Here is a 27327-nt window from a genome sequence, read left to right as displayed (position 1 = left end):
GTAGCAGAAGCTTTGATGTGCTGGATCCATTCTGTACCTCAGTGAATTACCCACAGTAGAAGAATAGTATAAACAATTGTAGTCTGAAACACTCTCTTGTACAAACCTGTAGTTATAATTGGTAGTAAGAGACTGTGGGAGGCAGTACCTTTTGATAGAATCTCTCAAAAATATATCAAAATGATTAAACAGATTTCCCAAAGAATTTGAGGACTTCCTAATTCTAGACTGATAATGTGATTTTTAAAAAACAAGCATGCAGCTTGCTGGTTTTCAATACCTAATGGCTTTCTTGAGTGCAGAAAAGTGAAGTTGCCAAATTTGACCTTGGACCAAAATCATAGCTGGAATATGGACTTGTTTTGTTTTATGTAAACCACAGTGACGAGTCATGTAATTGTCCTTTGTAGGAGGTTATTGAGAAGTCCTTAAACTGATTACAACTGCAGTGGCCCAACATGGATAACAAATTAGTTTAACTCAACTTCAAATTGTTTTGCACTAAACTTTATGTGTCATCTGGTTGTCAAACCACATTGGAAGTGGATTAACTTAGATGTGGGCTGGATTTGCCCTCCACAAAGTAGGGGTGGATGCTCCTATGTCCTCTTTAAATTCTTGCAAGCATACTAAGTGTTCTAAGTAGTTCCCTGTAACTCATACAGCCAGTAATGCAGTAGCTCAGTGCAGACTGATGTGTTCTCTCCTGCTCCAGGGGCATCCAGGCAGGATTTCAATCTCCAGTTTTAAATATTTGTGTGCAACTGTGACCATCCCGTGCAGTTCAAGTTGGTGGGGAGATCATACCTTTGTCCTGATGGGTCCCCAGTCATGCCTCAGGCAACTGTATTGTGGTCATGTACTGGAAATGTTCAGTGTAATTGACCCCTGGAGAGGGGAGCTTTGTCTTTGCCAGGTGTCAGGCAGAAGTTTAACAGAGCTGTAAAGTCAGGAGTCAGGCAGGTTCTGAGCAAGGAGGCAGCCAGGGCTCTCTGCCTTTGTAAAATGGAGTAGCTGTGGTCACACTATATTGACTATTGCCTCTCAACAGTACAATGATGGGTGTGATGCTGTAACTTAAAAATCTTCTACATCTCTTGTTAGAGGTGCCATATTGCTTTCAAACCTTGTGGTGATGTGAATAATATCTCTTATCCAAAACCATGTGCTGCTGAAGCTTGTGGAGTCACAGAAATCTTTAGTGAGCCCAAGTTAGAACAAGAAAAACCTGGACTGTAGCTCTCTACCTCAACCAATAATGTTTCCAATTCCTTTAAGTATTTAAGACTATGTTAGAAAGAGAACATAATGGAAGGAGAAATTATGGACTTACAGCCTTCCTGCCACACCACCGCTGGACCGAATGTAGCATTTAGAGGTGAGGCAAATTCTTTATTCTTCTTTTAGGGTGACAAGAAAGCTCAGAAAAGTTATACTTGTCTTTCCACTGTTTGGGTTTTTACCACAATCCAAAAATAATAATAAAGGATAAAAAATAACAGTATCACCTGATTGAAAGATTCTTAAGAAAGGCACTGGAGACAGCTCATTTTTTTTCATTGTAGAATCAGTGAGAGAAGATAGAAATGTAACTGATAGAGAAATAATTTAGCCATTTTAAGCAAATGCTGTTCTAGCTTTGGACAGCCTTAGGACTCTGCAGTAAAAATGCTTTAATGTGAACACCTATTGTGGTTTTATTATTAAAAATAATACATAGTATCCTGACATGTCATTGTATTTGTCATTTGATGGTTTTATACTCCTCTCTTTCTGTTTTGAGGCACAACTGTCATAATATCCAAGCAGGCCCCATAACAAATAGAGAACAAGAATTATGTGAAAATAACTTTGTACATAACTGTTAAAACTGACGCTGTACAGTATGATGAGACTGTGAATGCCTCAGTTATGAGTAATACTTTGTATGAGTTCACACTCAGGTAGGTAAGTGTTGTCCTGGTTTTGGCTGGGACAAAGTTTGTTTTCTTTTTAGTCACTGGTACATTGCTGTGATTTGGTTTCACCATGAGGGTAATGTTGTAACACACTGGTGTTTTCGTTGTTGCCTAGCAATGCTTGCCCCAGGTCAAGGACTTTCGAGTGTCTCAAGCTCCGTCCCTGAGGATCTGCACAAGAAGATGGGAGGGAGCATGGCCAGAACAGCCATGAACTGGCTATAGGGATGTTCCATACCATAAAAATCATGCCCAGTATATAAACATGGGAAATTGGCCAGGAGGGGTCAGTGGCTGCTAGGGAATGAGGTGGGCGTTGGTCTGTGAGTGGTGAGCAACTGTACTGAGCATCACCTGTTTTCCTGGGTTTTATTTTTTTCCCATTACAATTAGTAGTAGTAGTAGTAGTAGTATATTTTGCTATCATCAGTATTATTATATTTTACTTTATTTCAATTATTAAACTGTTCTTGTCTTAACCTACAAGGCTTTTTCCTTCCCTCATTCTTGCCATCCCATGGCTGCGTGGTGCTGAGCTACCAGCTGGGGCTAAACCACAACAGTGTATATGGAGCAACATTTTACTTTATCACACAAAAAAAATTTCTTATCTAAGAACATGGATTTCCCATTAACCCCTTCTGGATTTGAAATAGGAGTCCCTCTCTCTCTTTTTAAAATCACTTCATTTCATAGTGGTGGTTTCTTGTAACTGAGATGATCTGATACTGCATGTTGAAGTGCAGGTCTCTCTTGCTTTCAGAAAACTCTTGATTACATTGTAGAAGTCAGTCACAGCAAGAAACATTTCTATGTTAAGAGCCTGGTTAGCTGCTCTCTAAAAAAGCCATTTTCCCTGATTGTTCTGGGACTTCTTAAGGCAGACTTGAATTGATTCTCTTTTCTGGACAAGGGTTCAGTGAAGGGTTTTGCAAACTTGGGGAGTGCATTGAATGCCTGGCAGTCCCAAAATGCTGCAAGTTCAGACTCATCTCAGGAGATGCTCCTCTCTCTGTAGATGTAAATGTTCCTGTCAGCATGTCTGTGGGTCTAAGTCAGGACCTTTCTAAAGTCCCGGCATTGTGGTACTTTTTAACTTCTTTCATCACTTCTCCAGGTAAACTTTTTGCAGTGGTAAGAGTGGTGCTTTAAAGCTTGATGAAATTATCTGTGGTGAATCTAAAAACTTAGAGTGGGAAGTGGCAGTGTTTCTTTTTAACAGCTTTGTACCATTTGGGAACACTGACAGAACAAACCATTAGGAGCTGTCTTTGTGTTGACCACTTTTGTGACAGCAGAGTAGTTTTCTTGTCTCTTACAGCGGTCCTGTAGCAACTCTGCTGCTACCCAGCCACTCTGTAACAGCAAGAGGCTCTTGGCTAGCGAAGAGGAGGTGCTTTCCAGTACTGGGGAAGTTACTCTGATGAAGGTGTTTGTCTGCGGAGTTGTAGGAATGTGATTTACTTTGATCACATAGTGTTTATCCCAAGTCTGGAACGATATCCCGTTAGTTACTGTGCTTGGGTAGAGACCAAAACCTGGTGCCTATCTCTAGAAGTAACAGCTTTTTATTAGTCTTCCTTTCTCAGATCTTTTATTGCCCTTGCTGTAAAGCTGTTCCTGTGGAGACTGTGCCAGTGGTCTAATTGTGCTTGCGGGTGGGAGGAGACCAATAGCATTTTTTCCATGTGTCCTGACAGTGCTTGAGAAACAGTACTGGCTTAGAGGTCAGGATTGCAGAAGACATTAAAGGTGTTCCAAGAATTACAAGTGAACTGACACAGGCATATCCTACACCTATAATTAATGGTCCCTGTGAATCAGGCAGAATATATGTGTAAAAATCCTTGACGGCTGTTCTGACTAGTGCACTGTGATATGCAGCATGTTGCCCTTCAGAAGTAATCCAAAATTGGACTTGACATTACTGCTTTTTGGGCTCTTTTTCACACATTGTCTCTTCCAGGACTTTGCAGAAGCACCATTCCTTGGAGAAATGTGTTGCTTTCCTCAAACACAGTATCCCAGTCATTTACACCTCTTTTCTTTCTCCTTCTCATTTCCTGTATTTGAAAATGTTGGAACAACTTTCTCACAAGTAAGACCTGAGACATGGCCTAAAGCCAGCAGAATCCTTAAAATGCCTAGAAGTGAAACTTAAATCTACATAGAATTGCCATAGTCATTAAAAATTTAACCAGATATCTCTTTCCCATTGCTTTTCATCATTTTCACTGTTGAGAGAACCAAGTCATTTAGAAGTGTAGAACAGGTAAGAAACAGCAGAGGAAATCCTTTCCAGCTTCTCTGGCTTGTGCAAATGGACACATAGAATTCATGAGGAAGGAAATAATTTTGTCTCTCCTCTGACTCTGATTTCTGAGAAACCAGCTTATGCTTTTACTTTTCAGAAAGAGTGAATGAATTCTGGAAGTCTTCTTGTCTTTTTAGATTGAACAAACCCTTATGCAGCAGATGTACTATGTTAGTAGAGCTGGTGGGGTTTTGCCAAGAGAACTTCTGGCTCCATAATGTTGCCATGTTGATGTCAGTGATGTTTCCTCAAACATCATTTGACACTGAGGCTAGTTAGTAAGGAGTTATGACAACTTGTGCCCATGCTGCTAGGGGTTCTTACTCCAAAGGACAGGGTGACTGTGTTCATGCCATCTGTGGGAAATAGCCCCCAGTCTCTGCTCATTCCTGAAGTATACCTGGAAGTTTCTGAGGAACTGTTGAGTGGCCCAGGCCACTATCATCTCATGAAATCTCAGGGGTGATTTGATAGTACAACTGAGTTACAGCAGCTTGACCTTGGTGGCACTGGTTAATTTAATGGAGTGGACAGCAGTAGAGAATGGATGTTCTTGGAACCAGATGCAGTCCTCATTTCAGAATGTGTGACATCAGGTGAGCTTCAAAGGGCTGAAAAATCCCTCATTAGAAGCCTAATAGCTGCCATCCTTCTGCCTTTCTAACCTTGCTACTTAGAGCATTTTCTTTAGAGAAATCAAATGTCTGGATGCTGCTGCTGCTGAGGGATACTGCAGGTGGTGTACACTTGTATCTAAACAATTTTGAGGGAGGTTCCATGTAGGTAGGTATGTTTGCACCTGACTCCTTGGTTTGCGCATTTCAATTGAATACATCCATATACAAATTATGTAAGACTCTTGTATTCAGTACCTGCTAGTTGTGACCTTGCCTGAAGTTCAGGCAGCCTGATTTGCAGCTCTGTACCTTCATGGAATAGAATCATAGTCACTGTGGTTAGAAGGCACCTCTGGAGGTTATCTTGTCCAACTTCCTGCTCAAAGCAGGGGCCTCTAGAGCAGATTGTCCAGGGCTGTGTCCTGCCTCCTGTGTCCTTGGAGTTGTATCTCCAAGAACAGAAACTCAGCAACTTTTCTGAACATTTGTTCCAGTGTTCGAGCACACTCAAAAAAGGTTCTCTACATTTAAATGGAATTTCCTGTGTTTCAGTTTGTGGCCATTGTCTCTTTATTCCTTATGTCAGGTGTTTACACCTGTTGGAAAGGTCCCCTTGAGCCTTCTCTTCTCCTGGCTGAGCAATATCAACTCTCTCAGCCTTTCCTTAACTTACAGATGCCCCAATCTATTAATCATCTTTGTGGTCCTTTGTTGGACTTGCTCCAGTATGTCTATGTCTCTCTTGTACTGGGGATTTCAGAACAGGACACAGTATTCTAGATGTGGCCTCACCCTCACCAGGGTCAAGTAGAAGCAAAGGATCACCTCCTCTGACCTGCTGGAAATGCTGTCCTCCTGCAGCCCAGGAAGCTGCTGACCTTCTTTGCTGAAAGGGCACATTGCTGGCTTACATTCAGCTTGATATTCACCAGGATCCCAGGTCTTTTCTTGCTCACTGAATAACAGAAATGTTTCTTACACCGTTAGGAATAGATCTTATGTGATCTCATCCTTACTGTTTAAGTAGGACATGGCTGCTGAGAGCAGATACCAGGTCTTGAGGCCATGACTGGGAGTGCCCATGCCTTGCTGTATGTTGCAGAAAGAATCTTGGCTTGCCCATCTTCAAAGATCATCAGAAAATTGCTTGGGAGCAGACTGGAAATAACTTGATTTAGATCAGCTTCTTATGCAACTGTGCTGCAGAATTTGTAATTGATACTTCAATCTATAGACAGCTGTGATCCTACTTACCATCCAGCTGATTTAATTCAGGGGTATTGACAGGAATTCATACTGTCAGTGCTCACATATGGCTTAACCAGGGAAGCTTTGCAGTGTGAGAAAACTGGAAAAAAGAATTTGTTCCAGTGGGAAGAAAACAGAAAAAAAATTGTGAGGAAAACCAAGCAAAATGTGTATGACAAAGATGACTCAAAGGAGAACATTACAAAAAAATATAAGTGAATTGAGGGAAGATTATTTACATATCTGGATATTTGATTTAGAATTTACATCTGGAAGATGAAGTAAATAATTTTTGAGTATCTGTTGTCACTTTTTTTGGTTTGTACTGCTGCTATTCAGCTCTTGCTATGTGAACATTGTTACTTGCTGGAGTTTCATAAGACATGTGTCTACAACCCAGGAAAGAGAGTTAAGCCCAAATATTTATTTATCACATAGAAACAAGAAATTGTGTTTTGTGCATAACCAAAATCACATTTGAAACTAACCCTAAAATGATTTGGCCTTTGTGTTGAAGACTGAGTGCAAGGTAATGAATGGAGATGAAGATAAACAATTTAGTACTTGACTGAGGATTCAATTTGTGGCTCAGTGCTAGTACTCAGAAAACATTCTCTAGACTCTTGTGGTTTAGAAAAGTTTTGCCAGGCTGAAAATGTTTTTCTTCTCTGTCTTCTTTGTATGTGTGTGTATAAACCAGTGGAAAAATGATTTTGCATATTTGTGTCTGAGCTCTGATATGAGTGAAAGCATCTTCATTCAACCTGTCAGAATAGTCCCTCTTTGCATCAGTAAAGTGTCTCACCTTGCACTTAACCACTGTGTCACTGGTTCCTAAGGCTATTCTGTGGGTAAAAGCACTGTGCTTCAACAGTGACATCTGCCCTTTGGGTCTGCTTAGAGGGTTAGTCTGCAGTATTACTGCAGGAAATTTCCATGATGATAGTTTCCAGTCTTCTCCTCTACATAAATTACTACAGGCAAATTGTCGATAAGGGTTATAATATGTTCACTAGCCACAGTTGTTGCTTTTTCTCTAATCTGATTTTATTGGTTGATTAGTGTTTGTTCAACTCAGTGCCTCTTTAAAGAAAGACTTAAAGGTGGATCATGTCATGCATTCAAATGTGTCCTCTCCATATACTCTTTCTTAAAAACAAGGTGTAACTGAAGATTCATACATAATACAGTGATTTAATGTTTGCTGTTCTCTCTGAAAGGAAAAATTTAGTTTATAGTAGAAAGAAAACCCACTGAAGCTATCAGAAAGACAATTTAATATAAAGCAAAAAATCACCCCGTATTACCTGAGGTTTGGGAGTTTACTGATACTTTTTTTGATTTATATGAATTTCCTTTTCTTCCTTTTACTCTGTCACACACTTTTTTCCCAAGGCCTTTTTGAATGTTAGATCTCATGCAGAGATAAAGAGCCCTCCAGTACTGCTGCCTCCCTCTTGTGCAGACCCCAATAACCTCAGCTCCTCTGAGCAGTCTCTTCCAAAACCTCCATTTCAAGACCATAAGGACCTGAGAATCACCCATTTCACTGCTAGGTGGCTCTGAATGTGAATTAGTCTCATCATTTAATGAGTGTCTCATTTTAATTACTTTGATTTACCTTGCAGCACTTCTTTCTTGTTTTGCCCCTTCCTGCTAAATCAAATCACATTGGAAATGGCAGAATTATTCTGCCATTTTAAAATGTTGGTGAGATTCCTCTCACAAGCAGCTCCAAGTATTGCTATAGTCACTGGAAGCCATCCACTGACCTTAGGCTCAGCTGTAGCTAAAATTAGCCAACTCTGGTTTTGTTAATTAGTTGCTAAATTACAAGCTTTTTGAGAATGAGAGAGTATTTTGTCCCAAGCTCTTTTTTAGACATCTGCTGCTGAACAGCCAGAGTGAGTGACACACACAGATCCCATTATGCCTAACTCAGGTCCTAGGTGTGATGCTCTGGATTGAAAAGTGAACTCCTAAATTATCATCCAGAACAGTCCCTTGTGTGGTTTCTGAAAAAGCCTGGAGGCACCTGATCATCCCATTTCCCTTTTTATTTTAGCCATGATTTACCTCAGTGCCTGCAGTCGATTCTTTATGCATGCCCAAAATGGTCCCAATGTGAGCAGAAAAGCAGAAAGGAAAATAAGTCTGGTTTCCCCTTCAGGCTGATGGCTTTCAAATCCTGCCTCCAAACTATCCACCTGGGCAGTTGGCCCTTTCCCTAGCATGTAGGAAAGGGAGGGCTGGAGTGGGTTCTCTGTGTCTGGTCTTGGAAAGAGGCTGGAAGTTGACAGAGGTTGGAGCCCTTGCACCCTGCATACAGATTCCCAAGTGTATCGCAGCAAGGTCAGTGCAGCCTCAGCTCGGCAGAACTGGGGGCCAGCCCCCTGGCCGGGAGCAGGAACTGGGCCTCACAGCACGTTCCACTGGTAGTTTGAAGATGACCTGTCTCCCTCTTTTTGGAAGAGCTCCCTTGCTCCTAGCTATAGCAGTTATTTTTATAAAAAAGGTCACACAACATTTTCCTGCACTTTGTAGTGGAAAATGAGCTTTTATTTTTGCTTGGGAGAATGAGACCCAAAGCTAGAGCCAGGGGCTGGGCTGCACGTTCCATCTGGGCCACCGTGCTAGGCTGCTGCCTCTGGTAAGGCTCCTGCACATCAGAGTTGCATCATTATTATTAATATTATTGTTATTGTTGAGCAAAATATTTGTGGTACAGAGGACAGAATTAAAAAAAAATAAGGTCTGGATTATGTTATAGGGATGAGTTGCATACAATAATTTGTTGCTTAGGTATCTGTTTTTTTTCTGATCCAAAATGACTGTTGTCTCACAGTGTTCTACAGGTCAAGTGTAACTATTAAATAGGAGGAATAAACCAGCAGAATAAAATCCGTATGTCCTGATTCTCCTCACAGCTACTGTAATAAAGGCTGGAAGAAATGCAAAGGAGTTCTGCAAAGTTTGGTGTACTACTGAGCCAGCAATGCAGCAACAGATTAGTGCCTGTGTCTGCAAGACTGTGCATATAATTGAGTAGAGGTAACTTCTACAACAGGAAAATTATCTTTCTCTTGGTTATAAAATGGGCAACATAGACAGTAAGTTCAAGGCCCATCAGAGGTGGTGTGTGCAGCTTGACAGATGCCAGGCTTCTAATTAAAAGCCCACAAAGAGAAATGCTAGAGCAAAACATGCATCTAGATAGATGTGGCTGGTTCCTCCTTCAGGTCAGGAGAGTCGAAGCAGTCTACAGTGCTTAACCTATGAGCATGTTGCTTTTAATTTTCCATTTTTATTAGTATGAATTATTAACCTCATGAATATTAACACAAAACCTTTCTCAATTTAATTTTTTATTAAAAAAATGAAGGATGAAGCTGGTATAGGTGTGGAAGAAAGCATCACTGAAAGCTGCTTGGAGATAATGTGGAACAGGAGGGAGTTAGGGATACAGACTGGGAAGTGTTTTAATACTGTATGTACCTCAGCATTGGGATATGAAAACTTATTTTAATATTTAATAAAATTTTAATTTTTCTCTTTTTCTTCTAAACAAAGCAGTGATTTGAAAATCTTATTAGAAAATGTAAGTTCTCATATTCTGGTGTGCTGGAGCTTTGATGGCCCACAGACCTTCCGCAATGCAGTACAGTAAGCTGTCTGTGCACATTATATCGGTCCTCCTTGCTTCCCACGGGTTTGGCATTAAAAGAAACTCAGAAAATGAATTAAACATGCTTCAAATACTTCTTCTTTGTGTAGGTTTTTGCCTAAATGCTGTATGGCAGTTAGAGTAATGAGGAGGAAGAGGGAATGGCTTTCCCCAGCAGAATGAGTCAGATGGCCCCCAAGATCTCCTTCCAAGGCATGACTATGGTGGGTTGATCTTCACTTGACACCAGGTGTCCCCCAAGCCTCTCTGTCACTCCTCTCCTCAGCAAGGCGGGGGAAGCAAGTAAGATGGAAAAAACCTCGTAGGCTGAGATACAGGCAGTTTACTAAAATGTGATGCTCAAGCAGAGGAAAAACTCCTAAGATTTTATTCTCTACTTCCCATTAGGAAGTGATGTCTGGCCACTTCCTGGGAAGCAGGACTTCAGCACATGTAGTGGTTTCTCTAGGAGGCTAACATTGTAAAATAATGAATGTCCTTCCTTCCTCTTCCAATTTCTTAGCTTTTATATCTGAGCATATGTCATGTGGAATGGAATATCACTTTGCTCAGTTTGTGTCAGCTGTCCTGGCTATGTCCTCTCCCAAGATTTTGCACATCCCAAGCCTGCTGGTGTGGGGGCAAATGTTGGAAAGGCAGCCTGGATGCTGTGGGGGCACTGCTCAGCAGTAGCCAAAACCTGTGTGTTCGCAGTGGCTTCCCAGCTACTGCTACAAAGCACAGGCTCTGAGGGCTGCTGAGGAGAAAATGAGCTCTGCCTCAGCCAGACCCAATGCTTGAAAACAGTGGAAGATTTTGCTTATAAATGGATTGTCTTCAGTGTGATTTCAGGGATTTCCCAGTTCCACTTGGGTTGGTCACTTCAAGAATGAGTGTTGGGGTCTTTTGGTATGCGTGTTTGTGTGGTTATTTTTCTTGTGGTAATAAATGATCCCTTTTTTCTGCAAGAAATATGATTTTTGTAAGGTCCACCATTAGGAGTTACAGAAAAGGTTCTTGTTTTAGTTTGCTTTAAAGACTTCAGTCAATTCTAATGCTTTCTGAATTGTCTTTCCCTTTCCAAATCTGTTCTGTGTAGAAGCTGTGCATTATAATATATGAATGTATGTTTACTCTTGAATAAATTAACAAGACTCTTGCCAGCAAGCATGATCTAATGTGATTTTTTTTTTCAAATTAATAAAGAAATGGGATATATAATGCATAATGTGTTGCACAGGGAGCAATATTATATTAACTACAAATTGAAGAACTGCATGTCCTGCTGATGGTGAACAAACTCAAGGGTGTTGACAGATTCACTCACTCCATCAAGAACAGGAAAGACCTTGAGTATGTTTATTTGAATAGGGGGACCATAAATCTAGCACACAGGTACCAACAAACAATAGTCCTGGGGTTTTTTCTTAAAAAATATGATGTGCAATATAATAAAAGCTCATTATTACATGTCTGTATTATCTTTATATATAGCTGTAGATAATATATAATTTTGTATGTCCAGGAAGTAGGTTGGCAGATGTATAGACAACAAACAATGTGGATTTATAGACTGCCTGCTAAAGGATTACATTTATCCTTAATTTACTTTGTGGATCCTATTGTGTCCTTCCTGAGAGCACTAAAAATGGTTGTCTCACATTTTACGGTACGCTTGAAAAGTGCTGTAATATGATTTGTGCCTGAATTTATATTTCAGAAGGGAATTCAAGTTATCACTATTTCCTCCTATTAAAATCATCAGGTGCTGAATATGTTCATCTGAAAAACAGGACCATCTAACAGTCTTTTACTTAAGACTTGTAAGAAATCAATATAGTTCCCATCAGTACAGTAAATTACCAACTGAACCCCTTCCAGTAATCATGATACACAGTCTCTCATTAACCCTTTCCCTTCTCTGTATTGAGATTTGTATTCTAATGTTGTCTTAGAATAAAAATATTTTTGAATGTATCTGTAAATCATTAGACACTAGAGTAATTAATTCAAAATTTTATAACTAGGGCTCTTATGTATCTGTAGCAAGTCTGTTTCATACCTTTATTGATGATCTGGACAAAAGGATTGAGGACATTCTCAGTAGGTTTGCAGACAGCACCAAGCTGGGTGGGAGTGTTGATCTGCTGGAGGACAGGAAGGCTCTATAAAGAGATCTGGACGGGCTGGATTGATGGTCCAAGCCCACGTGTATGGTTCAAGAAGGCGAAGTGCCAGGTCCTGCACATGGGTCACAACAACCCTACCAGCGAAGGTTTATATTGGATATTAGGAAAAATTTCTTCCCAAAAAGGTTTCTCAAGCACTGGAATAGGCTGCCTAGGGAAGTAGTGGAGTCACCATCCCTGGAGGTATTTAAAAGGCATGTGGCTGTGTCTCTTAGGGCATGGTTTAGTGCTGGGTTAACGGTTGATCTGAGAGGTCTTTTCCAACCTAAATGATTCTATAATATAAGGATGCATGGTGCTCCCACACGAAGTATGCAGTTGAATACTTCCTTGGAAATGTGTGGGTAAGTCAAGGAGCAGGAATTGCTTGCTTTATTTGTGGGAGGAGTTGGGTGTCAGGAGAATTTAACTTCTGGAGAGGGATTTTTGTCTTCAGCATTAATTTTCAAGGTACCTGGACTCTTTTGAGTTACTTGGCTAGAAGTATCTACCAGGGACAAATAAGCATAATTTTAAATTGCAGTTCCTAAATTGAATATTCCAGATCCATGCTCTGTTAACTCACTATCTTTCAGTATTTTTACATGACTTCACCAATACTGCAGGTTTTTTAGTTTTGTTCAGTAGAATAAATCCAACGTGGTTGTGACTGAGCTGTTGGACATGCTTGAGCCTGTGTAAAGGGCATAGGAGCCTCAAAGATAGTGGCCTGGGGAGAAGCAGCTGGGAGTAGCTAGCTGAGAGGCATCCTTGTGAAGAGCCAAGGAAAACTGAGTGTCAGAAAGATATCTCCTGACTTGAAATTTCAGAGACCATCGTTGAACAGGAGAGATACATAGCTCAAAGGACTGTATCAGAATTAAGAGAATAGAAAATGACAGTGGTATATGATGGAATATAGAGGAAGTTGCGAAAGGCAGCACTCAGGTGAGAGGAAGTTACACCAAACTAAATAATCTGAGTTAAATAGCTTCACAGATGCAACACTGACATCTTATTAAGTTTGTCAGAAATAAATTTAGAAACAAAGCCATGTTTTGTTTGTTATTAGTGTTATATTTGATAATGCAGCTAAGTTAAAGATTCTGTTGAGTTACTTTTCTTTCATATTCTGTTCATGCTTGTGGTTCAGAAGTGTGGAGGAAGAACAGGATGGTGCAAGAAAACTGTGACCTGAGAGGGGTTTTATGGAAATAAGCTTGTTTTACTGTAGATTTATTGGCAGAAGTAAAATTGGTCATGGCTTCCTCTTGTCAGAACTATAAACAGACATGATGTTGAGACAAGGGATACAGATACTATTCAGAAAGTGCCTTTGTTTACATAGCTGTTGTTTTGGGTTTGATCAGACATGTATTGACCAGTAGGACAGTGTTTTCTTTGAGAAACTGTATTATAGAGCAGGTCTCATCCAGATCCAGCAAATAATGAATGAGAAAGAGACAGAGAATTGTCTTTGGTGGTGCTAACAAATAAAAGCCTATCCAAAGCTAATTTGATACAAGAGCAGATTGATACATGAGCCTTCCTATGCTTCCACTGGAGACATACTGGAGTACTGGAGTCATAGGCTTCTTCCATTCATGTTTTTTACCAGCAGGTAATTCCTATGGCCTCATGGAGATTTACTGCTTTTGTTAACAGGATGAGAAAGCAAAAGAACGCTGGCTCAGATGTTAGAGAACTTCCTCAGTTGGAGATGTTTAATATCCTTAAAGGTTTTGCTCCTCCTGGTCCCTATCATTTGAGACTGTTGTTCCTTCTTCTTTATTTCTTTACCAGTATCCCTTGTGTTTCCTATCTGTTTAAGCCGGTCCCCATCTGAGATTTGTTCGTCGGATCAGAAGTACCAGGCACATGCCAATAGCAATTTTGGGAGCTAGTCTCCTTTGCCTAGGCTGGCAGCTGCCCTTATGCTAGCAGGTAGATCAATAAGGTGTTTGCTGCCATGATGAGTCTGATGAAAAATGAATCCATTTTTACTTTTAAAGCAAGTAATTCTTCCCTGATTAATGACATATTGAAGGGGGACAAAGAGGATGGTAATGCAAGCTGCAGTTTACCAAGAGTCTGCATTAGTCTTAGGGTTAAAATGATTAGTAAGACAAATCAGTTCTAAATGCTTTTGCAAGAAAAGCTGTAGATTTACCACAAAGCATTGTTGACAAAGTGGGTGATGTGTCTGGTTGACTAGTGATGAGACAGGCATGAGAAGGAGAGACGGGCTCTTAAATTCTCATGGGAAAAGCAGAAAATGTAGGGCTGCAGAAGATCTGATAGATTATCCAGAAAAGCATCATGAAGTCATACCAAGTTTGCTCTGAAACCTGGATTGATTTCTGGTTTGTGCTGTTTATTTTAAAAAATAATCTGTGAACTCAGCGTCCTCAATTTTATTCATATCCATTTGTTCTCTTTTCCGATCAGTTCCCTAGTTTAATAGTTCTTCTCTTTTCCCAGTGTTCATCTCCCTCCACTGCCATCATAAGGCCATTCTCATTCTGTAGGTGACTGTTCTTTTTCTCGCCTCCTCTCATAATTTTGCCATTCCTCACTATGAAATCATACCTTCCTTCTGCCTGTTCTTGTTTGCATTCTTTCTTGAGTATATGATGAGTGTTTTATACCTGTGTCTCACCAGCACCTGAACAATGATATTTATGTCTGTGTCTCTGTCATGGAAATTTCTTACGTGATGTGTCCAAGGAGGCTTGTTTTTAAGCACTGAAGTCAAGAGAAGCCAACAATCAGCCTGTATAAGCAAGAGGAAAGCTGTGACCAGACTTATTTCAAGTAAACACAAAAGCACCACGTTTAAAAAACTAGATAAGCACACTATAATCCATTAACTAAGAATAAAACAGCATTTGCAGCATTTAAGTGTAAACTTGATAAATTTTTCATCTTGCATAATCTAGGGGCTTAGTGAATCTCATTTTCATGTTTTTTCAGGTTTTGCTGGTAAGTAAACTGAACATCTTGTCTTGATAATCAGGTATACCTTTTATATTGTACTCAGAAGACAAGGTCAGCTCTCTTGGCCATATTTCACACCATCATTTGTTCCCACTAGTGGTTTATCATTTTCATCAGCTTTATATTACTCATACTTTTCTTCAGGGTTTTGTGTCATATCAGCCTCTTACTAGCTATCTGCTCATTTCCCTGGATTTCTTAAGTTCTTTGTACCCGTTTAATAAGCCCTTTCTCACCTGTCCATTTGCCTGTGTCACAAGTGTTCTTTCAAGCTTCTTGCGAGGTATCCCTCCGTGTCTCTGAACTTGCAGTGGGGGAAAGAGCAGTAGGATACACCAGTGCAGGGAGGTCTGAGCATTTCTGATTAGGTAGAGCAGTCTGTGCCGCTTTCCTTGCTCAAGGGCCAATGCCAGCCTCATTGGACCAATGCTTATACTCATGCTAATGTTCTGTGGCATGCAATGTTTCTCCCTCCATTCAAATGTTCATCTAATCCCAGCTTGATCAAATGAGATCTGCAGCAGCTAAGTCATATTAAAAAGAATTAGGCCATCAATCTATTATTAAGCTGGAAAGTAGTTTATATTTTGTGTTTGCCCTCAGGGTGTCTCAGAACATTCCATGGCTGATCTGCCCTGAGTATGAGAGGGCTGGGGTTTAGGTGCTAAAAGATGTGTACAGATACTGAGGGAGTTGTGGAGTTTTGTTTAAAACATTTGATTTCCAGCCTTGCAACTAGCTTGAGCAAGGCCTAGGTGTTTGTCACTGGGACCTTTATGGTTCTGTTGGGTTAGGTGCTTTTGAAAAAAATGTCCTGTTCTCTTCTAGGCAGGTAGCTCCTACATCTAAGAGGTTGTGCCTGTTCTTTAGTGTTGGGAAATTTTCCTGCAATGGTAGTTAAGTTCATTCTACTTGTGTCTTAGCAAAGATCAGTGTATGCTTTTAGAAAATGTTGCTTTTGTCACATTCTGCTTTTGATTATATATCTGCACTCTCTGAAAATTAAAAATCTACCCCCAATTTTTACTGTATAGCTGGTCTCTGTTTAAACCATGTTGCTTGATAAAATGACCATCTTTTGTGTATTCTTATTAATTTCCTTTGTTAAGCTTAGTTTTTTTAAAGAAAATAGATCTTTAGATTAAGATCCTTCATGCAAGTTATTTCACAGAACAGAGGATGTTGGAAGGCACCTCTGGCAATTATCTACTCAAAGCAGGGACAGTACAGCTCAGGACCTTGTCAAACAGGTTTTGAATGCTTCCAAAGAGAGAGACTCCACAAATTCTCTGGACAGTTGGTTTTGATGTTCAATAACACAGAGTTCTTAGCACAAAATGATTACTCTTTCAGATATGCATAATACAGGAAGCAAGACAGGGAAGTATCCAAAATCATTAGCTGATTGTCAGATCTTGGCCTTAGTGACTAATTGGCTTTAGTGACTGGTCCAGGCACTAAAAATATAATTTCAAAGGCATGATTAGTATCGGAATGAAAATTATTCCAGTTCTGTCTTGGATGTTGTTGTTTTAAATGTCGAAGGGGAAGAAGGTATGGGGAGGATTGAATTTTCATATTCAGGTCACTTACTGCATTCTTGAAATGCTGCATTTGGATGTTTGCTTTCTCACCTCATCACTGCCACAGCATGTCACTTTGGATTTGGTGCAAGAAAGAGTTAATTTAAGGCAAATTGTGCAAGCTGCTATAGATAGTATGAGTCAATAGCATCATGCTTGGAGCCTAAGCCACAAAGGAACTGACATGCCAAGAGCTGAAAAGAGACATCTCTGTTTTGTGCACACTCAACTTCCAAAGGCAGTGGCTGGGGTAGAAAAACTGAATATGAGCTAAAGAGTTGCCCGGAGGAAGGAAAGAGTAATGACTATATCCATGGCCAAAAAGAGGTGGAGGCCACTGGATGAGATGCATGGCCTCTGTCTGTCTTTCAGATTACTGTTGCTGACTCCCTGCCCTAAGATGACACGTGTTGGCACTCTTTAAACTGGTGTCTTGTATTTTTATTTGCTTTCAGTTGCTAATTTGACAGTACAGACCATACTTTTGAACTGTCATACGTCCTTTATAAATTGCTTTAAGATGTTTTAGTGTGATAAGACAATGTAAAAATTGAAGTCATTATTGCTGCCTTTATCACCAGGGGAATTGGACAGCTGGCATTGATCTGCAAGAGACTTAATTTCCATAGTTTGTTATTGCATTAATCCTTAGAATTCTTCTTGCTTGCGATTTCAAAGAAAGGTTTCCTAATCAAAGGTCATCCTCTGTATCGTGTAGTGTTTGAGAGACACAGAAGGGCAGAAAATCTATGAATGCTGTCATTTTTGTCTGATCAATAACATTATACTTTATTAATAGTAATATCCCAGTATTTTACATTGCATCATATCAAGATCCTATGGAACTTCTTGTGAGTGAAATCTAGCAGTTTGTGAAAGGCATGATGCTAACTCCTTGGTTTGGGGCAGATATTCTGTGCCCCTTTAAATTTTTGGCATTTATCTTGATTTTTTTAATTAAAATAATTATAAAAATTCTGTACTCCTTGCTATTTTGTAAGGAAGAGATGGAATAAGGGCCTTATTTTGCTGTGTTGAGTAACACTTCTGATGAGCTAAATTGTACCATTCATCCAAAAGCCACAGTAATGGTAGCACAGAGGTTGCTGTGTTGCAGAGGGAATGACTTGCTCTTTGCTATCTTCTGGTTTCAGAATAAGGCCTGAGAAGTCAAAGAAGGGATTTTTAACAATTAAAAACTAGAGGAGGTAAAAAGTTGAAGCTGTTTAAAAAAGTGAACCAAACATGTAATTTTCAAGGAAGCATCAATGCAGCTCCAGTTTGATTTGTTGGTATTGGCCAGGGCATCTTTAGATAGCAAATGTGTGTAGTGGGAATCGAGTCAGTAGAGGGCTGCAAGACATTCCTCCCTGTACTCCCTCACACCAGTGGTGAAGACCAAAGAAAGTAAGTTTTGGTTTTCTTCCTAGGGTAAAATTCTGCTTGATGCCTTGGTTCTCTGCTTGGTCCAAATACTTCCGTAGTGTTTGCTCAGCTAGTGTACAGCCTTGCTCCTGTTTATTTATAGCACAGCCATGCCCAAAAGATGGAGTCAGAGTTCCACTAGCAAAATTGGTAGAATGTAGATTGTTTGATCTTTTTAACATCTACAATCTGCCTGGGACTGTGTTTCAACATTAATGTAATACTAAAGATAAGTCACAAACTGGGAGTGAATGCCTGGAAAGACCGTAGGCTCCTTATACTTGGGCATATGTCTTTTTGTAGTTGGACAAAATATTTTTCAGGAATTATTTAGATATAATTGATGGAAATCTCTGGGGATTTTTTTCCAATTTTGCTGTGATAGTTTGCTGTTGAGAGGGATTTGGAAGGCTGAATCATGAAGTACAGCACCATCCTGGGAAATGATGCTGCTAAGCTATAGACATATCTGAATTGCAACAATATTAATCCTTGTTATATCTTAAATTGATTTTATTTGTAAAACCCATGGTCACTGGTTTTCACTCTTTCCTTGACATGATGTTTGCAAAGAGATGAGAGTCTATTTAGGTACCTATGTCAGCTATAGACATAGGTGTTATCCTACCCATGGGAAACCCACTGGAACTAAAGCACAGTAATTGGTTGTCTAAAATGGCACAAGATACCTGTTTTACATGCCTGTATCTCTCACAAAGTACCAAAACAATACGGAAAAAGAAGAGAAAAGGGAGGAGTGGCACATAAATCTCTAACAGTATGGAAGTACCTAACTGATGGAACAATATCCTTTCAGAATGAGGTATTTCAGAGCTGAGAATTTTTTCTGTAGCAAATTATCATGTCAGGGTGAGCCTATTGCACTAATGGAAATCCTTGGGTGATTCTTCTTTTTGGCTTTTGCATTCAGGCCGTGCTTTGCTGAGACTTACTGACAAAAAGCTTGAACGAATGGGCATTGCCCAGGAGAGCCTGCGACAGCACATTCTGCAGCAAGTCCTTCAGCTGAAGGTGAGAGAAGAAGTCCGAAACCTCCAGCTGCTTACACAAGGTATGAAAAATAATTTTGGTATGGACAGTTACTGAGATCAGATAGGAGACGTTTGCCTGAGGGCATAAAAGGTGACTTGATGTTCTTCTACAAGAAATGGTGCGTGAAAATATCTCATGGATTCCACATGCTCTCCAGGGGGGGAGAAAAGGTAAAATAATGCATAAATAAATAGAGATGTTTAGCTGCCTGTTTTGTGTGATGAATAGGCTCCATCTACAATTTGATGGTAGTCTTTCTTAACTGTCTGCTTACTAAGATGAAAATAATTACATATAAAAGGCACGGGTGGAGGACTTACTGTCTTTAAAAGCATTGTACATTTTGCATTAATTATTTACTTTCAGTGTTAGGTAAAAGTAATTTCTGTAACCTGTTTTATGGTACCACGTTGGGCGCCAAATGTGGAAGGTATCTTTTCAGCTTTATACCGGCTAGCGCTTGTATTTCAATGCCTTAGAAAGCCTCGAGCAGCCTAGAGGGGTAGCACGGGCGATCCAGCACTTTAGTAGCTCTAAAATCGGTACCTGAATCAGCTGCAGAGCAAATACCATCAGCAGAAGCAAAGAGGGAGAAACATAGCTCCCTGCTCGCTCAATTCCCTGCAGTTAGAAGCTTTCAAATGAGACAGACAACCAGAGACGTTCACAGCTAGATAGCTGAGCTGAGAGGTGGGGGGGGCCTCCCTCCATGATCTCTTTTATTCGGAGAAGTGGAAAGGGGAGGGCTGGGGCGGACCCGGGGTGAGCGGCCAATCAGACACTGCTGAAGAGTCTGAGTTACATTTGGCTTTGCCCGCGCTTGGAACAAAGGAGCTCGGAGCACATGGGCAGGAGCACACAGGGAGGGGGAGGGGAAGCTCAGAACAGGCAGCAACAATGGTAAGAGATGTCAGTGGAAAATTACCTGTTAGACTGTTTTTTGCAGATGGCTGATTCCTTCTTCATGTTGCAATAATTTTATTGACTTGAATAGAGTTGTTTCTAATTTTTGCTGCTAAGAAAATACAAAACTGGACTCAATATGAAGTCTAGATTAGAAGACAGAGAAGAAGGAGTAACAAGAAAAGTTATATATTTTTCCCAAATGAGGTTGGGATGTTTTATGATGACTTTTGTTGCTAGCTCTCTAGTAATGGCTATGGTAACACAGAAGAAAAGCAGTCATTGTGGCAATACTATAAAGGAACATTTAGACATCCTCTACTATATATCTGCAGTACTTTCTCAATGTTAAATGTTGTTTGGTAGTCCAGTGGGATAGCATAAACCACATACTTCTGTGGTGTTTTTGTTCAGTGCTTGTTATGTATCACACTGTATGAAAAAGATAGAGTTCTTCAGTACATGCAGTGTATTTTTAACAAAATGTCGTTCACACATTACACTGTGTTCCTAATTAAGCCTTGCTCACTGCGTTTGGGGAAAAGCCCTGATTAGTTGAGTAAGCTACATTTTATCTGGAAGAGCTGATGTCTCAACTGAATTGTTTCTACAGGTTTGGTGTCTTGTGGATTGTGCTGAGGAGTTGTAGGCTTTCTTTGTTTTGCCATGAGCTGTAAATACAAGCTCACCTCATCTTGTGTCATGTCAAAGGTAGTGCATGTGCTGAAGCATAAATATCTTCCCCAGATGTTTAGAACTCTTTTTCCCTTTGTCCATTCATCCATTATTCCTACATCCTTTTCTTCAGTGTTGGCCAGGTTCTCTCTTCCACTGCATCTGGAACGTTACTTGAGAGTTTGATGGACTGCTAAGTTCTGGTCATCCACCATCACTGTTTCAGGCCTGCTTATGAAAGTTGGCATTTGTTTGATACGGGACAATGACGACCCATTAGCTATAAATTTGGATCAGTTGATCAGTGCAGTCCAGATAGATTCCTGCATAAACTGTATTTGGCATTGAGAACTCTGTATTTCCTGGCTTCTTTATTGTTTCTGTCTGGTTCCCCTCTGGACACATCAACTGGTGTATGAGTTATGCTCAGTCAGGCAGCAATGACTGCCATTTCAAGGAATTCAGGGCAGCATCCTTTGAGATCTATTCCTTGCCCATGCAGTTGAGGATACAAGTTTGGACTTTGGTATGAGAATGAATAAACACATGCTGGACTGTGAAGGACAGATTAGCGCTAGATGCATGGATGTGTGTTTAATGTAGTCTCTCCCTGCCATGTAGAGGGTTCTTATTTACTCTGATCCCTGTAGTGTGTCAGACCATGACAATCCTGTAAAGGCAAGGCATCGTGTGCTTTGTGAAAGGCAGCACGAGCTTGACGAAAAGCTGGAGGTCTGCAGCTCCGGCTGTCTTCCCCCACAGTGGTGTTGGCCATTGTGCTGCACTTCAGAGTCACTCCAATATATCCTTGGGGAAGTGGCTCAATCTGAGAATTCCTGTCAAAAGAATTTATTCCTCTCTTTGCTGGGGTCTGTTACAGTGTAAACATGTGAGCCAGTACCCACAGCTGGTAGTAGAGTGGGTCAGTTCAGAGAGATAAAACATGCTGCATTCAAAGCTATGGTTTTCAGGGCTGGGTGGCCACTGGTGTGACCACCAGCCACAAGAACTTGTGGTTGCCCTGTGTTCCAGAGCTCAGCTGGGAATGGCTGTGTGAAGGACCAAGAAGCTCTGTCCTTGTGGGGAAGAAAACAGTGGCACTAATCCAAACTCATATCAGTAAAACAATACACGTACCATTTTAATAAACAAATCCGTGAATGGACTTGATGGCCTGTAAAATCTCCTGTCTGAAAGCCAGCAATCTTCATGTGCTATCGGTCCACCAAAGATAGTGTGAAAGCAGGCCTTTCCCATGTGAATGAAAACAGAATGCTTAAGCAGACTCTTTCTTTTAAAAAGCTAGAGGAACCAAAACTGTGTTTACTTTCATCTTCTTTAACAGAGCTGAAGTTATGGGCAGAGCAACAGTTTATAAGAACATTCCCTTGTGCAGCAAAGCTGTGTTAATTGTCCCAGGGTGAGGGGACAGTGAGTGACAGGAAGACAGCAGTACTCCTGTCCGTATAACCTCATTTACACCAAGCTTGAGTGTGTGTCTGTTGAAAGTCCTTGTTTGGAAATACTAAGGTTAGGATATTATTTCTCAACTACAGTACAACTTGTAAAGCTCTTTGTATGTCAATTGTTCTCCAAAACTGGTTCTGTCCTCTTTCCCAGTTTCTCCAAACTGTGTCCACTCATAATCTTATTATGATTCATATGTTCCTGATCCAGGTTGTTGCTGGAATAGCTTTCTGTAACTGGTTTTTGATTTGGAGAACATTTTTTCTGTGAAAAACAGTTTCTGCCTTTTGGAAATTCCACTTGCGAAGTCCAGGTCAATAGCTATTGCTATGCTGTGCCTTGCTGTCCTCCAGAAAGAGGAGGGAAAAAAGCCCTCTGTCTCTCAGTGCACAGCTCAAGAGATTGTTAGGTGAAAGAAGCTGTTAAAACCCATTTCTGAATTAATGTAGCACACAAGCTGGGTTGCAAGCAATGAGGTCCTAATTCAGAACCCATTGATGTCAGCAAAAAGACTTCCACTGACTCTAGTTCATACCCCAGTTGAAGCTGGATTGAACAGGGAAAGTTTTAAAAAAGCGTTATATAATACTTACCAGATATTTTAAGTGGCTTTGTGTTCTGTTGTCTGCAGAGAAAGTTAACCTCATTTAAAAAACTCAATAGCATTCTTTTCTACTCCTGTCTCAGAAAATGACTTAAAACCATTTCGTTCTTCTTCATTCAAGACACACCATCCAGTCTCTTAAAGCCAGAATAGTATGTGACTGTATAATTGAAGTCTTCTCTTGAGTTTTAGGAAGACTTTTCTTTGGAGCAAGAACCGCCTAATTGAGGCTATTATTGGCAGACACGCTATTCCTGCCTCCAGTAGGATAGAAGGGCACAGGCCCAGCTACTGATCTGTGCTTTTTCCCCAGATTTAGTGATGTTGAGGAACTAATTTGATAAAATATCTTCCAGTGTCTCTTGGGGAGAGCTGCACACTGTTGGAAACACCATTATTATACTGTTATCACTGTAAGCCTGAGTTGAAAGATCATTTTTTTAAAAAAAGCCTTACATAACTACACAGAGAAGGAAGAAGTTATTCTGAGATTTTTCAATGTGAGTCCTGCTTTGAGCTAGCATAGAAGAGACTGTCTTCAAAGTGGTAGAACAGTTCTGTGTGTATTTCTGAGCAAAGTATCCACAGACAGCAATCTACTCATAGAGCTGAGCTTGAGAAGCATTTTTGGATTTGGATTAAATGACACTTGCATTTAAGATGATGTTAGGCCCCCTTCTAAGTTCCTCTGTGAGTTTCATATAGGGCAAAGTGCTACTTGAATATACTGCCAGGACAGTATTTCTCCTCCTAGCAAAACATATTAGAATAAAGCTTTGTGCTTTATTGAAAATCATCTCAGCAGTTGATAGCTGTTGAAATTTCTTCACTAAGTTTTCTGCTCATCCTGCACTGATGCTCAGTTGCTGAAATACATATATGTCCAATGACAGTCACAGCAAGACTGATTCCCTCCCATATCCAACATAGTCCCATTCAAAACCTGTTACGGTACCCTAGCACTGTATTCTTTCAGGAGGGGAATTAGAGGGCCTTCAAAGTTGCATCTCATCTTCATCTAAATGTAGGAGTGGTGCATCCTAACAATAAAGAAATCAGGCAAAAAATGCCATAAGGCCTGCATGGATGAATGAGGAGCTCCTGGGCAAACTCAAACACAAAAAGTAAGCCTTACAGAGAGTGGAAGCAAGGACAGGTAGCCTGGGAGAAATGCAGAGAAAAGTGAGAAGCAGGAATCAGGTTAGGAAAGCTAAAGCTCTGATAAAATTAAAGCTGGCCAGAGACATCAACAGGAACAGGAAAATCTTCTACAGGTACATCAGTGATAAAAGGAAGACTGGGGAGAATGTGAGTCTTCTCGGGAAGAAAATGGGAGATATGGTTACCCAGGACATGGAGAAAGGTAGTCAACAAATTTTTTGCCTCAGTTTTCACTGGCAAGTTCTCCAGCCACAGAAGGCAAAGGCAGGGACTGGGAGAATGAAGAACCAGCTGGAGAGCTCAGGATAAAGTACATCTAAGGAACCTGAAGGTGCACAAGTCTGTGGGACCTGGTGAGGTGTATCCGCAGGTCCCGAGGGACAAATGAAGTGGCTAAGCCACTATCCATCATATTTGAGAACTTGTGGCAGTCCAGTCAAGTTCCCAGTGATGGGAACCCTAATTATTTAAAAGGGAAAAAAGGACTGCAGGAGCTACTGACTGGTCAGTCTCACCTCTGTGCCCAGCGAGATCATGGAACAGATGTTAAGGGAACTTTTCTGTCTGACCATTCTTGGGCAGTCACACTCTCACTACCAGGGACTTTCAGTGCTGGGAGCAAAGCCCCTCCACAGCGGGTGGCTCCGGGCCAGTGTGTGCACAGCTTGCCTCCCTATACACACCACTCTCATGTGCATACAAATTTCCTTACCAGCTCAGCCCAGGGTTTCCCATAGCAGAGTTTCCGACCTCTGGATTCTTTAAATAGCTTTCTCATGGTACAGCAACAAAATAACAGCTCGAGCTGCTGTCTCAAAACAAAGGAAACGCTGGGCTTCTGTATCCTTATGTCTAAGTGCTGGAAAGTCTGGGGTCTTCCTGCTGAGTCACTGGCTCCTGCTGTGTCTCTGAGTCACCTGGCTGGTGCCACAGATCCCTGGCCCTTTGCTGTGCAAAGGGTCAGTGCCAGTTCTCAGCCTCTTGCCTCAGGCTCCTGCCACCCAGAGCTCAATCTGCAGCTCTCACTGCATGTGCTCACTGAGCTACCTGCACTGAATGTATTCCTTAACTCAGATCCTCCTGGAAACTATGCTAAGACACATAGGAAATAAGCAGGTGATTTGTGTCAGCCGGCACGGCATCACTAAGAGCAAATTGTGCCTGACAAATTTGATGGCCTTCTAGGATGGGGTTACAGGGCTGATGGGTAAGGAAAGAGCAAACTGGTATGATCTAACTGGACTTGTGCAAAGCATTTCTTTAAATTGGAGAGACATGGTTTTGATGGATGGATTAAGCAGTGGATAAGGAATTGGCTGGATGGCCACACTGAAAGAGATGTGGTCAATGGCTCAATGTCCCAAATGGAGACCAGTGATGAGTGTCATTCCTCAGGGGCTGGTATTGGGACTGGTGCTGTTTGACATCTTTGTCAGTGACATGGACAGTGGGATCCAGTGCACCCTCAGCAAGTTTGCCATCGACACCGAGCTGTGTGGTGCAGTTGACTCTCTGGAGGGAAAGGATGCCATCCAGAGGGGCATGGGCAGGGTGGAAAGGTGGGCCCGTGCAATCGTCATGATGGTCAGCCAGGCCAAGTGCAAGGTCCTGCACCTGGGTTGGGACAAAGCATAAATACAGGTTGGGTGGAGCATGGATTGAAAGCAACCCTAGGGAGAAGGGCTTGGAGTGTTGGTTGATGAGATGCCCAACATGAGGCAATGTGTACTTGTGACCCAGAAAACCAAACATGTCCTGGGCTGCATCAAAAGCAGTGTGACCAGCAGGAAAAAGGAAGATGATCCTGTCCTCGGCTCTGCTCTTGTGAGACCCCAGCTGGAGTGTTGCATCCAGCTCTGGGGCTGAAAGAAGGAGGACATGGATGTGCTGGAGTGAGTACAGATGAGGGCCATGAAGATGATCAGAGAGATGGAGCACCTCTTCTGTGAAGACAGGGTTTGAGAGTTGGGATTGTTCAGCCTGGAAAAGGCTCTGGAGAGAGAAGACCTTACAGCAGCCTTCTATAGTACCTAAAGGAGACCTACAAGGAGATGGAGAGGGATTTTTCAAGGGCAAGGATAGGACAAGGAGTAGTGGCTTCAAACTGAAAGATGGTAGGTTTCGATAGGACATAAAGAAGAAATTCTTTACTGACTAGGTGGTGAGATACTGGAGCAGGTTGCCCCGAGAAGCTGTGGCTGCCCCATCCCTGGAAGTGTTCAACGCTGGGTTGGGTGGAACTTTGAGCAACCTGGTCTAGTGCAAGTTGTCCCTGCCTATGTCAGGGGTGCTGGAACTAGACAACTTTTAAGGTTGCTTCGAACCCAAAACATCCTATAATTCACTAGCTGAGTGAAGAACAAGTAAGAGCCTTGTGTTCTAGTGATAGATCATTCTCTGGGTTTTAGAGGAACTTTGTAACAGAAACATTGCCTTCAGGGTATGTGTGGTGAGTAAGTCAGAACCATGAAACCCTCCTTAGCCAAAGTGTTCTGCAAGGATTTTGGCAGCATTATCAGCCTATTAGTACTAAAGGCAGGCTTGATGAAAATTTGTCATGGATCCCTCCCAGTCTGTCAGAAACATGATGCTACTTCCTGTTTGCCCTCTCTGCTGTTTCCATACAAATGTCAAAGCTGGGGGGAACCTGAGCACTGCTGTACCAGCTTTCATGACTGCATGTGAGATTCCATAATCAAAATTTTGAAGTACTAGATTCAGTCCCATCTTCTGATTTCCCACATAATAAGACCTTTCCTGCTGTGGTGGCTCCAGTACACAGCATGAATGATTAGGAGTTACATACCTGGCTGAAAAGGGACTTGAGTGGTCAGAAATTTTGAGAACATGGGACCTTGCCAAGCACAGGACTGGAAGGTCAATGAGTTAAGAGAAGGCCATTGCAGCTTGCTGTCACCCTGCTGTAGACTTTATGGATCCTGTGGTACCTGAACTGTTGTTGCCTACTGTCCTTCATGTTCCTTGAAGAAATGTTGCTTGAGATCAGCACGTTTCTTTGTCAACCCTGTAAAGAAGTCAGAACAACTGAGGTCTGTGATAGAGAGTCATCTGTTGCACTTCTAGGATGTACTTTTTTCTCCCCTGTGTACATTCTGGACTCAAGGTTTTGACCCAAGGAATCTTGGTTTCATATCCTTGTGGTGTTCCAGGGCCTGCAGCATTTGAAATCTTTACTGTCTTCTTACCAGACATCCCTTCTTTTGTGTTCATTGTTTTGACCTTACCTTTTTCTTTTGCCTAACCCTGAAGCTTCCAGCTAGTCAGGAAGGGCCTTTCTTCCTAAACCACAGAGTACTATGTAACTGTTTCTTGCATATGTTGCATACATGGCATCTATCCAAGGCACAGAAAAAAATACTTGGATCTTTCTGAAGAGCTCCAGCAAGCTTAATTCCCAGCTGGTTTCCTTTGCTCCGTGCTCCTGTTATGCTCCAAAATATCTGAGACACCTTGTGAGTTGAACACAAAG

General features: G+C 41.3%; 1 protein-coding gene across 2 annotated transcripts in view; it reads left to right on the top strand.

The window, feature by feature from the left end:
- The window catches only part of SAMD12 (sterile alpha motif domain containing 12), a 181247-nt gene that overhangs the window by 65448 nt on the left and 88472 nt on the right, over nucleotides 1-27327 (top strand). For both annotated transcript variants that reach the window (XM_082286916.1, XM_082286915.1), the window contains exon 4: nucleotides 18906-19046. In XM_082286916.1, coding sequence (XP_082143042.1) covers nucleotides 18906-19046 — 141 coding nt within the window. The remainder of the gene's footprint in view (nucleotides 1-18905; nucleotides 19047-27327) is intronic.

The sequence above is a fragment of the Coloeus monedula genome (assembly GCF_965178545.1).
Source record: "Coloeus monedula genome assembly, chromosome: 1".
Classification (NCBI taxonomy): Eukaryota; Metazoa; Chordata; class Aves; order Passeriformes; family Corvidae; genus Coloeus; species Coloeus monedula.
Note: the sequence above shows the minus strand (reverse complement) of the source record. Positions and strands in the feature narration are given on the sequence as shown.